The 12,757-nt window shown below is 44.0% G+C and overlaps 1 protein-coding gene across 2 annotated transcripts in view; it reads left to right on the top strand.

Moving 5' to 3' along the window:
* Positions 1-12,757, top strand: part of LOC147639656 (transducin family protein / WD-40 repeat family protein) — a 97,112-nt gene that overhangs the window by 32,083 nt on the left and 52,272 nt on the right. For both annotated transcript variants that reach the window (XR_015261775.1, XM_086772526.1), the window contains exons 9-11: positions 12,195-12,283; positions 12,381-12,453; positions 12,614-12,673. Coding sequence is in view for 1 of the 2 variants with exons in the window: in XM_086772526.1 (XP_086628652.1) it covers positions 12,195-12,283; positions 12,381-12,453; positions 12,614-12,673 (222 nt within the window). In the remaining variant the exon portion in view is untranslated. The remainder of the gene's footprint in view (positions 1-12,194; positions 12,284-12,380; positions 12,454-12,613; positions 12,674-12,757) is intronic.

Below are 12,757 nucleotides of genomic sequence, written 5' to 3'. Positions count from 1 at the left end.
CTAGGTACAGTGGGTGGTACAGCTCATACAACAGATACAATGTGCGGATGCAGCATGTTCAGATGATACAAAGCAGTCAACAGGTACAGTATGTGGAGCAGAGGTGGTTCAGTTGCATACGTACACAACATTTCGGACAATAGGCACAGCAGCAGTATGGAAGTTGGCAGTCTGTAACACAACATGGCAAGCCAATGTACAGGTAGGTTGGCATGGATAAAACTGTTCCTCTTAGTATTTTATGTCACCAACTTGGACATTTCCCAGTATGAAAGGGGTCTAGTGGACTCCAGGATGTCTAAATATTTGGAAAGTACAAGCTTTGGGAATGGGGGATTATCCTACAATAAAAGAATCACACTCCTAAAATTTGGAAGAGTTGCTATTTTTGGCCCGACTCCGATGGAAATTCTATTCGCGTCATTACATCTGGAATTGAGCAAATACCAATAGTTGCCAAAGTACCTATGACAAATGGACTACCAGTTGGGATATTTTTAGAAATAAAGTTTATGGAAGGATCCATCTCTTAGATTGGGACATGTGGCTAGAAAGTGGATCAAAGTGAGTCAAGTGGCCTCACACTTGTCACTTCAGCTTTTGTGTGGCTCTCCACTTGTCGTTATAGCCTTCTTTTGCCATTTTAGCTCATGGGAGGCCCAAATCTATAAATTGGAGCCCTCTCTCTTCATTAAAAGAGGCTCTCTTGCTGGACACTAGCCTCTACCACTGGAGGCTTCCATTGCGAAGAAATACTGAAGGCGAGGGTATTTAATCATTTATTATGATCCATTGTACTTGTTGTACCAGCCCTTGTACTTGTTTTACTTGCCACTGTATCAATTGTACTTGCCATTGTATTGGTTGTACCAGCCCTTGTACTTGCTGTACATGTTATACCAGCCACTGTACTTGTTGTACCAATCCTTGTTCTTGTGTCAGCCATTGTACTTGTTGTGCCAGCCATTGTACTTGTACCGATTGAATGGAGAGTTGTACTTGTTGTACTAGCTCTATTGCATGAAGACCCGTGGTTTTTGGGAAAGAATTAGTACCAACACGGAGGTATATGGTTTATATTGTTGGCTCGGCATTTCTACAGCTATGTGTTGGCTGAATTTTATGGTTGCCTCGTGTTGGGTTGTGTTATGGCATTTGTATATGGATAATCTGGCATCTCCTGTGGGGAGAGTAAGATCCTTAAAGCTTGTACATGATATTATTCTCCTTGGGTAATACTCCAAGGGGGGGGGGGGGGGGGGGGGGTGTCGGCCCATTCCGGCCTCTATGCGGTGTCACATGTGCAAGCTCTATTTTTAGCATTTGTGGATGTTTTGTCTAGCTTTTATGTTTTATGCAAAGTGATGATGGATATGTGTTAAGGACGTGGTCATGTTTAAATGTTTTAATATGCATTGATGGTATCAACAAGTGTGTCAAAGGACCTAGTCCCCTGGGCACCGCGAGTTTCATTTTAACCTTAGAGATTGTGCTCCTTCTGAATATTAGAAACATTATGCATGTAACTCCACGTGGGATACGGGTGTGTTGAGCCATGCTCCCTTTTACACACGTATCTATGATGTGTAAGGTTTCCATAATGAAAGGACCATCCTTTGTATAAAGGTGTCCACACACATTTTATGAAGAAAGATACATTTTATGAAGAAAGGGGCCCGTGTAATAACTTGTCCGGCCTTATAAAAATGTCACCCATGTTTCTTTGCAAATATGGGGCCCATGGGGTAATCGCGCGTGTTTGGACTCCGTTGGCCGCAAAAATAGTTGCATGTCCAATGATCATTTCTGAAGAACCAAAACAAGACCAAAGGTGTTCTGCACATTGTATGGATAATCCCCCATTCTCAATAGCTTGTATATGTTGATTGTGGCACCTAAGTAAGTCAAAATCACGGAGCTTATGTCACAGCTGGTTACAGAGATACTTCTAGTGTCGAGTGCCATAAAGATTGTTGGGGCTGCTTGATGAGCTGGAGCGGATGGCTGGGCTGTTCGTGCATATTTAATTTGGGCTTAATCACAAGGCTAAACTTAAAAACTTTATAGTAAGGTTATATATAACCTTTGCTACTTGCTAGAAGGTGCTGCCCCATTTTTGCTGTTGCAATGCATAATGTTGTTAATGTGTCTTTGATTGAGGTTGATTTTAGCCCTCCAATTAAACCCAGGGGAGTCAAATTTCCCCACAACAGCACTTCTTACGGTAAAAGACGGGCTTTAGCAACACTCATAAAGAGATTAGAAAAAAAGAAAATCCTAACCTTGCTCTAATACCAACTGAAGGCAAGTGCTTATTGCTAAACTAACCCTAGTCTACACATAGGAATGACTACATACTATATCTTAAAGAAGTGAGACACAAACTTGGATAAATGTTTTGTTGTACAATAGAGAGAGGCTTTTTATAGGCAATCTTGAATCTCTTCCACCAACCATCTTTCTCTCATCAAAATAAGGATTGCACCATACATGTAATTCTTACAAGCGCCAACTTCCTCCCCTTGATTAATTGCAACACTTTTTCCAGCTGATCTACCACCTTGTAACATCACTTCATATGGTAGAATAATAACTCTAGTATTCTAAAAAATTATTGCATTCTTACATTTACCACGGTCACATGGACCCCATCCGAAAGTGAATGTGTCGAATGCATCTCCTGTTTTATAAATTTGAAGGTATGTGAGCAAAGTGGTGAGGCATAGACAAAATGAGGGAATGGGCTTTCGACAGGTTTTAAGGAGAAGCTGGAAATATGGCAAGGAATGCAGTCTTTTCTAGAGGGAGAAACCTTTTGACACCTTCCATGGTGTGTTTTTTCTCTCCTTGGCGACCAGCTAAAGTCACATTAACCTTCTCGAGTCTCTTTGCCCAAATTTCTTATGGGGAGGAGGTATCTAGGTTTTGTGTTAGATGGGATTTACTTGTTCAAGGTGGTCTAGGCCTGGTTAATTTGGACAACCGACCACAAGAAGGGGCACATTCTGCCCTATATGAAGTCCCTTCCCCTCTCCACTTTTTCATCTCTCAGATCTGCGAGTCAAGAATCTACAAGCAAGCATCTGTCATGGAGAGCTCATTTCAAAAGCAGCCCATACGAGCTAGGAACTACCTTTTGTCTTCCATACCTCCCCAGATCAGTAGGCAACACACACATGCACTGATCCAGCCCGGGTGAGCAAGTTTGGCCTCCTATTCAGCTTGGACTTCAGCCCACACTCAGTTCGGCTGAAGTTCAGTCCACATACTCAATGTCATCCATTCCTAATCCTTGTACTTGTTTCAAATGCAACAATAAAGCAAATGTTGGGTGTTGGACTCACACACTCACACACACAAACCTGCACATTAGGGTTAGGTGCAGGGTAGAGAAGCTCACACACAGAAATGAGAGAGAGAGAGAGAGAGAGCCAGAAGTGTGGTATCCACAAAATGCAAGTCAACCCTTGCATGTGTGCCACATCCATATAATATAGAACTACAAAATATATTATGTGTCCTTTCACACTTGATGTCCAAGGGGAAAAACCACATGGGAAAAAGTGCCCTTGGTTAAGCCATGTTCACACATAGCACTACCATAAGTGAGCATATGCCTACAAATCCCCCCTGTAGTGGAAGTGTGAACCTGTACAAGGTAGCAGATCACTCTCTGTATGAGAGTAAGCCCAAAGCTTTGCGGAAAGCTTCAAACTTTTCTCGAGGTAAAGCCTTTGTGAATAGATCTGCAACATTATCCTGTGTAGGACAATAAGATAAACTGATCTCCCCTGCATGTAGCCTCTCTCTGACATAGTGATAATGAATCTCTATGTGCTTGGTATGTGCATGAAATACTGGATTTCGTGCCACGGCCATAGCACTCTGGCTATCAGTGAGAATGGTGGTGGGTGTCTGCTGACACTCACGAAGATCAGCCAATAGTCTCCTCAACCATACACAATCTACTGTAGCTGTAAAGACTGCCCTGTACTCAGCCTCACAAGTAGATGTAGCAACAGTGGGTTGCTTTTTACTCAACCAAGATATGCATGAGCTGCGGAGAAAAAAACAATTCCCATTGGTGGATTGCCTGGTATCGTAATCACCAGCCCAATCTGAATCACTGTATGCATAAAGCTGCAAGCTGCCCCCCCTGGGATAGAACAAACCAAGATCCAGGGTACCCTTAAGATATCGAAAAATGCGTTTGACTGCTTGCCAATGCTTTGTGCTTGGGCTGTGCATGAATTTGCTCAACAAAGACACCCCAAAAGATATTTTTGGCCTCGTGTTACACAAGTAAATGAGGCATCCCACTGCCTGGCTGTAAATGCCGGCCTCAAAAGGCTCTCCAATATCATGCATAGTAAGCCGTACACCTGGTTCTACCGGAGTAGAAATGGGCTTACATTCATCCATGTGAAACCTTTTTAGCAAACTTTTTATGTACTTAGTTTGCTGCATAACAATGCCATCATCTGTATGCATAAACTGTATGCCGAGATAGTAGTGTAAAGGCCCCAAATCTGACATATCAAATTCAACTTTCAAATCAGCTTTGAAATCTGAAATTTGTGCTTTGCTTGTACCTGTAATGAGCATGTCATCTACATACAAGATGACTGAGAATATCGGCATCGGTTTTCTTCACATACAATGTGCTTTCAGCTGGACTATTCTCATAACCTTGGCTGGTTAGATGAGCATGTATCTTATCATACCAAGCTCTTAGAGCTTGCTTTAACCCATACAATGCTTTGTGCAACCTGCATACTTTATGTTCCTCACCAGGAACTACAAAACCAATGGGCTGATTTACATATACTTCCTCTTGTAAATCCCCATTTAAGAATGCAGTTTTGATATCCAATTGATGCACTTTCCATCCTTTATGGGCAGCCAATGCAATCACAGATCTTATTGTGGTCATTCTCGAAGTAGGAGCAAAAGTCTCTTCATAATCTATTCCCTTTTTCTGGGAGTAGCCTTTAGCCACAAGTCTTGCTTTGTACCTGTCAATAGTACCATCAGACTTTCTTTTGACTTTGTACACCCACTTTGTTCCAATTACATGCTTGCCTTTAGGCAATTCCACAAGATCCCATGTATTATTCTTCATGATAGAAGAAATTTCAGCTTGCATAGCTTGCAACCAATGCTCATTCTCATGTGCTTCTTCATAAGAAGAAGGCTCTTCTGAATCAAAGAGACCACCCATTGCGAATGCAGACTCCCCACAATGTACATTCAAAGCATGGCTGGAACTAGCCCTTGTTCTACCTGTGAGTGGAGCTGCAAGTTTGCTTTCTTGCAAAGTTTTCAGCAACCATCTTGGCACTGACTTGGCTGTGTCTATGGCTGTTTGCTCTTCCCTGACAAGATCTTCCACTTCTTCCATAGAAGGGGGCTGAATGGCTGGCTGTTCCACATGTTCTACATGTGGATTTTCTTGTGTAGGGGCTGGCTGATCTGAATCCCCCCTTATTGCAATGGGTAAAAGTCCATCAAACATGTCCTGTAAGCCTGTATCATTGCTTTTATACAAGCTGACCATGGGCTGTTCTGAATTTTCAGCAAATACCACATCTCTACTCACAAAAATCCTTCGTGTAGTTGGATTATAAAGACGGTATCCTTTGCTTTCATTGCTGTAGCCCACAAAAATGCATTTAATTGCTTTGTCATCAAGCTTTGTTCGGAGTTGTTCTGGCACATGTGCATATGCCAAACACCCAAATGTACGCATATAATCCACTGTTGGCTTTCGGCTATACCAAGCTTCAAATGGTGTTATGGTTTTCAAAGCTTTTGTTAGACACCTGTTCAACACATGAGTTGCACACATTATAGCTTCCATCCAAAATTTGTGAGGCAACTTTTGTGCTTTCACCATGCATCTTGCCATCTCCATGAGAGATCTATTTTTCCTTTCAGCTACACCATTCTGCTGCGGTGTATAAGGCACAGTACATTGGTGTTTGATGCCCTTTTGAAGCATATAATCCTTGAATGCATTTGACATGTATTCTCCACCTCTATCTGAGCGAAGTGTTTGGACTTTACATGCACACATATTTTCAGCCATTGCTACAAAGTGTCGAAAGCATGTAAACACATCTTCTTTCGCTTTCAAAGGGTAAGCCCAAGCAAACCTTGAGTAGTTATCAATGAATGTGACGAAGTAAAGATGCCCCCCTATGGATGGTGTCCGCATTGGACCACATACATCACTATGTATGAGCTGTAATTTACTTTCAGCTCTAACAGCTCCATCTTTGGGGAATGGTTTTCGTTGCATCTTTCCCAAAATACACCCCTCACATACATGTCTTGGTGGAGACTCAAGAGGCGGCATATTATCAACCATATGATGCTTCTGCAAAAGCATCAAACTCTGAAAATTTACATGCCCAAAACGAGCATGCCATAGCTCTGCATTATGCATAGTAGGAGTGTGGGCAACCACTGTATTTGCATCATAAGTGCGCTTGTCATAGCTGTCCAGCTTATACAAGCCTTTGTATCGTGTTCCAGAAGTGACTATTTTATAACCCTTTGATGGGTCTTTTACCAAACACTTCCCATCTTCAAATTCAACCTTTAAACCTTGGTCGTTTATGGCTGAGACGGAGAGCAGATTTTTCTTTATCCCTGGAACATACAATACATTTTTCATACATATATTGGCACCATTGGCTACAATAAGTATGACATTACCAATTCCCTTTACTGGATATGTGGTATGATCTGCACATGATACAGTGCGGCCATTTGAAGCATAAACCAAGTGCTGAAATACATCTTTGCATGAAGTGATGTGGCTCGAAGCACCACTATCAAAATACCATGATGCATTCTGTCTGTCAGATGCAATGCAAGACATATCAGTGTCTGAAGCACCTGGTGTGTCACTAGTGCATGTGACCAAAAAAGTGTACTCTTCTTGGATTACATTAGCTGATTGCTGTGCTTTGTCATCCGAAGAGTGTGCTACTGCATTGCCTGCTTCTTTCTTTTTCTCTTTTGCAATCCTTTTCCTACGTTCACTGATGTAGTGTCCAGGCTTATGGCAGTAGTGACATTTGCCCTTCTTTTTGGGCTTGTTTGCATCCCCTTTGTCAGACTTTTCACCACTAGAAGAGGGCTGTCCATGACCAGCCTTGCTAGACTGTTGTCCCCCATGCTTAAAGCTCTTTGCTTTACCCTTATCCTTGGCTGTAAATGCCTTTTCTCCACCACGGTTGCTCGATATGTTTGCTCTTGTTTGCTCTTCCTGCAAGAGTAAACCCACGAGCTCTTCAAAAGTGACGGGATCACCACCTTCTCTCATTGAGAGGTTGAGAGAGGTGTGAAAGCCCAAGTAGGAAGGCGGTAAAGAATGAAGAGTGTTGGTGACCATCTGTCTGTTTGGGATAACCTCATCAATGTTGAGCAATTGTTCCTGCAAATCTTTCACTTTGGTGAGATGATCTGCCATGGAGTCACCTTCATCCATAGAAAGAAGATCCAATTGCCTCTTCAAGTAGGCAACTCTTGCCTCGTTGCGTACCTAATACATTGCTTCCAATGTGTCCCATGCAAGCTTCGATGTCTTGCATGAACGAATGTGCGGAATAATAGTCCTTTTCATTGAAAGGGCTATCAATGACATGGCCTGTGCATCTCTAGAGTCCCATCTCTTCTGCTCTTGTGTGGGAGCAGGATCTACATCAGGAGCTCTTTGAGCACCTCCCCTTTGAGGCGTGGCCGGCTGTATGGTAAGTGGGCGTGTGTCATCACCACACACGATGCCCCAAAGCCCTTTGGCTACCAGCAAATTACGGATCATAAAACTCCAGAGGGAGTAGTTAGATCCATCCAGCTTGTCCTCCTGGGTGAGCACACCAAATACATCTGTAGCATTCTGTGCCATGTCAACAAAATATATCTGCAATCAAACCAAGCACCAATGTGCACTGCCAGGCAACCAAATGTCCTGTGCAAATGTATGCCTGCAAACCAAAGCAAGTGTAAACCTGCACCAAATTGTCCAATTACACCCAATGTGTATACATACGCGACAAATCGCAGCTGTAATGCCCAATTACATGCTCCAATCAGAAAATCCCCAATTTTTATGCACTCCAATTGCTTCAATGTGCATCTAATTGGCCAATTTTCACAAAAGCCCCAAATTTCTGCAAATGTAAGAGCTTCAATTTGCCAATTTTGACCTCAATTTTGAAAACCCCCAAATTTCTGCAAATTAGAGAGGTTCAATTTGTTGATTTTGACCTCAATTTCAAAAACCCCCAAATTTGCTTGAATCCTGTACCACCTGCAAGCTTTCAAATCTTCCTGGCAAAATCTGCCTGCAAACCAAATGTTTATTTTTCTGTTTGCTGAAACAAAGGTACCTGGGCAGCCGGGAAGAGACCTTGTTGAAGGGAGTCGTTGCAGGTGAAGGCGTTGGAGGGAGTCGATGCAGCTGGAGAGCACACTGAGCTGCAGGTGATTCTTCACCTATGCACGTGGCAGCTGGCGGAGGCGTGCTCTGGGCGGTGGCGGACCAGCAGAGGCGGGCTTTGGGCATTGGAGTCGGACAAGAGAGAGGCCAGCGCTGGAGTCGCAAGCGAAGAGGTAGGCGGAGTCGTGGGCTAGCGAGGAGGTAAGCGTTGTCGTCGGCTAGGCGTGCTGGAGTTGTGAGCTAGCGCGAATGGCCTGTAACGGGCGAGCAGTGGAGCCGCTACGATGGCTGTGGGCAGCCGACGGTGAGAAAAGCAGACGGGCGCTGGCTAGGCACGGTGGTGTCGGGTGAGCGAGAGGCGACGAGGCGCTGGCGGCAGGTGTCGAGGTCGCTGGCGGCGAATAGCAGACGGACGCGTAGGAGTCGGGCAGGCGAAGGCGAGCACGGCTGGTGCGTGGAGCGGAGAAGCGACGGGGGCCTGGAACGGCGTAGACGGACGGACGGCGGCGCCGGAGCAGCACCGTGACGGAGCAGAACGGACGTCGACGGATGGAGCGCTGACGGCCAGGGTGCTGGAAGCGTGTCGGCACCAGCACTGGGACGCCGGCTGCAGAGGAAGCGCCGCCTGGGAGGCTGGGCGGAGGTGGTGGGCTCCCCACTAGTGCCGCCCGTTTCTGGCGGCCCGACGGTGGAGCAGCTGGACGGAACTGGCGGACGGAAGCCACGGACGGACGGACGTCGACGAAAAAACACAGTGTCGACGGAATTTCGTAGTCGACGGAAAAAACACAGCGTCGACGGAATTTTGTAATTTTTTCAGCAGATTCTGCACAGCCACCACTCCAGGGCCAGCTCCCAGCTCTGATACCAAATGTTGGGTGTTGGACTCACACACTCACACACACAAACCTGCACATTAGGGTTAGGTGCAGGGTAGAGAAGCTCACACACAGAAATGAGAGAGAGAGAGAGCCAAAAGTGTGGTATCCACAAAATGCAAGTCAACCCTTGCATGTGTGCCACATCCATATAATATAGAACTACAAAATATTATATGTGTCCTTTCACACTTGATGTCCAAGGGGGAAAACCACATGGGAAAAAGTGCCCTTGGTTAAGCCCTGTTCACACATAGCACTACCATAAGTGAGCATATGCCTACAGCAAACACACTGCAAGGTGGGGGGCCTTTAGTGGGTTATTGGGAAGGCAAGGTATGCCCACAAAATCTGCGATTTGATGATTCCACAGTGTTTTGAGGGAATGGAAGAGAAGATCCCATGATCCCATTTCCCAAGAAAGGTAGTGTAACTTGTGCAGATTTTAAAGGACTGGAAACAAGCCCATGTGGCCATATTAGTATGTATAATGTTTGCCCAAATGATGCATTTTGACTATCCATCTGGCCTTCCAAAGCTGCCAGCAATGATCACTTGGTAATAGTCCACTGCTGTGGGGTGATAAACTATGAATTTGAGACTTGCCCTAGAGCGCATCTATGAACCACCCCTCTATGAACCTTGAGGGCAAGGTATAAGTTGCCAAGCTCATGGAAAATGTAACACCAAATCATGAATGTCTCTCCTCATTTAGTATTGAAATTAACACAACTTTTGTTAGCTTAATTGTTATGTCCCAATAGGCCTAGGGTTAGGGCCTAGTTGGGCATGGGGACTTGGAGGGTTCACATGTGGGCCAAGGGTGCTAGCAAGACGAGGTCTAGATTGGCTAAGAGCTTATAATTAGTAGACTAGGGCTAATAATGGCTAAAATCTTATAAATGAAGCAAGAAAGCTCATAAGTAAAGCAAGGGCCACTAATAGCCAAGTTATTGCTATATAAGGGACCTTGGGGGCACCTATGGGTTATTGAGGTATCCAAACGATAGACAAGAGGGCTACTAGGGACGTGCAACTTTTGTTAGCTTAATTGTTATGTCCCAATAGGCCTAGGGTTAGGGCCTAGTTGGGGCATGGGGAGTTGGAGGGTTCACATGTGGGCCAAGGATGCTAGCAAGACGAGGTCTAGATTGGCTAAGCTTATAATTAGTAGTCTAGGGCTAATAATGGCTAAAATCTTATAAATGAAGCAAGAAAGCTTATAACTAAAGCAAGGGCCACTAATAGCCAAGTTATTGCTATATAAGTGACCTTGGGGGCACGTATGGGTTATTGAGGTATCCAAACGATAGACAAGAGGGCTACTAGGGACGTGCAAGCCCTCATGGCCATGGAGCTGCAAGGTGGGCGGTTCGGCCTAGTGGTATGGGACGCTACGTTGTGGCCATCGGCACCAAGCAGACTCCTGACAATCAGCAGGCCTCAGGCTCGGGGGGTGGTTCAGAGCACTGAACCTACGGTTCGATGGTGAGTTGCTAGCCACAATCTATTGCGGCCATGCGATGTGTACGATGTCGGGGGTCATCTTGATTTGAAGAATGAATGCATGGAGTTAACCATTGAGCTTGATAGAGAATAGACAAGCAACAAAACTTTTAAACCTTTTTCAATTTAAGTTTTCTATGACATTACATCTCTAGCCACCTACAATGTCATGCAGGATTGAACATATATTACAAAGAGTTTTGGACTTTAAAGTTCTAGATGAATCTTGAACATTTCAATCACAAGGAGAGAGGTTATGCACATGGCAAAGGATATGGGTTGAGAAACTGTAGATGGGAAGGGGGCTTCTTGAGAGTTGGAAACCTGAAAAGAATTTCTGTGGTGTGTGTGAGTGGGGGGAGGCAAGGAGAGCTTTTTTATTTATTTTATTTTATTTTATTTTTATTTATTTTTTCCTTCCAATTGGCCTTAGGCCTAAGATCCTCCTGTAGTTACCATTTTTCAATGCCAGTAGGTGCTTTTTCACCCGCCCATAGGGCAATGCTGCCGAGAAAGCATCATGTGGGGTTCTGAACTGAGGACCTCGTGGTCCTAGACAAGAACATCTACCACATGAGCATCACCTCATTGGCTCGAGGAGAGGTTTCTTTGTATGATGAAGGGGAGGTTTTGTAAAACAAGTATGTTGAACAAACAAAGGATCATCATTTGTTCCAAAGCAACACATGCAGCAATTGACAGTGTTAAACCTGTAAAGAAGAGGGTGAAGTTCGAATCCGTGAGGAGTGATCTTTATTATTTCCAAGGAGAGGTTTCCATCTTGGAAGGTAGGGTTTTTCCCCTGGAGAGTAGATTTTTCTCCTTGAGGGAAGCTTTTGTATAACACTTTTGTCAACAACGCATCGTCATTCATGTCAAAGATAATGCTTGATATCAGAAGGAACCTCAAGACCAAGGGAAGTTTTTATAGAAACATCTTTCAGTAAAGCATTATCATCATCCATGCTTTCATGGCACTGTTTCCCCATAAAATTAGTAGCTAGAAGCTAGAGGGTTTAAAAGTCTCAACAAAGAGTTTGTTCAATGTGAAGATGGCCTGAATTTTAAAGTTTTTCATATTTCAATAATGGAACATTGCCAAAAATGTCTTCATTGTTCATATTAAAATACTCAGGCCTTGTTATGAGCACACTGAGGTTGTTTTCTGAGCACTCTGAGGTTGTTTTCTGCTCCTCTCTTGAAGGTCTGCAGGGTAAGGCTTTCACCTTAGCTAGTAGCAGAAACGGGGCACTTTTGTTTGAGATTAAGTTGTGAAGTCTGAAAGAGCCTTGGCCAAGTAGATAGAGTTAATCTTGTGTTTTAAAGTACTGTATTTTAAGATTTCAATTATTCACGACCAGGAACAAAAAATGGTCAGACAAAAATAATTAGGGAAGGGGATAACGGTGTTGCATATTCTTGGAACGCAAAGGAATTTCAGTGGGATAAGGTATGTTAATGTAACACACGTTTCATAAGAACTATAATGTTTCTGGCTGTACTGGGTTGGTTGATGGTTTTGTTATTTGGTGGTTCTGGTGAAATAGGTTGGAGAAATTGTTGATGGACCTGGAAATTTTGACAACAGGCCAACACTCAATGGAGAGCAATATGATAACAGTATATATTCTTGCTATCCGATGGTTGCAAATGATCAACAGCTGTGTGTGTGTGTGTGTGTGTGTGTGTGTGTACGCGTGCGCGCCAATCCTGCTGTCTTTAAGTGAATGTGCAGGCATTCCTATGATATCCGACTTTATTGTTGAGTTTTGTTCTGCAGTATTTGATGTTGATATTGGGGATGGTGAGCCTGTACGAAAACTACCCTACAATAGGGGAGGTAAACCTAGTGATAGGAAGCATCCCAAGGCGAAAAGCCACGGATGTGGCAGAGCATCTAGTCAAAGCCACACATGCTATAGTT

Source organism: Cibotium barometz, chromosome 3 (genome assembly GCF_041138505.1).
Source record: "Cibotium barometz isolate CiBa-2024 chromosome 3, ASM4113850v1, whole genome shotgun sequence".
Classification (NCBI taxonomy): domain Eukaryota; kingdom Viridiplantae; phylum Streptophyta; class Polypodiopsida; order Cyatheales; family Cibotiaceae; genus Cibotium; species Cibotium barometz.
The sequence above is the reverse complement of the archived record's forward strand: the minus strand, read 5'-3'. Positions and strand labels throughout refer to the sequence as shown.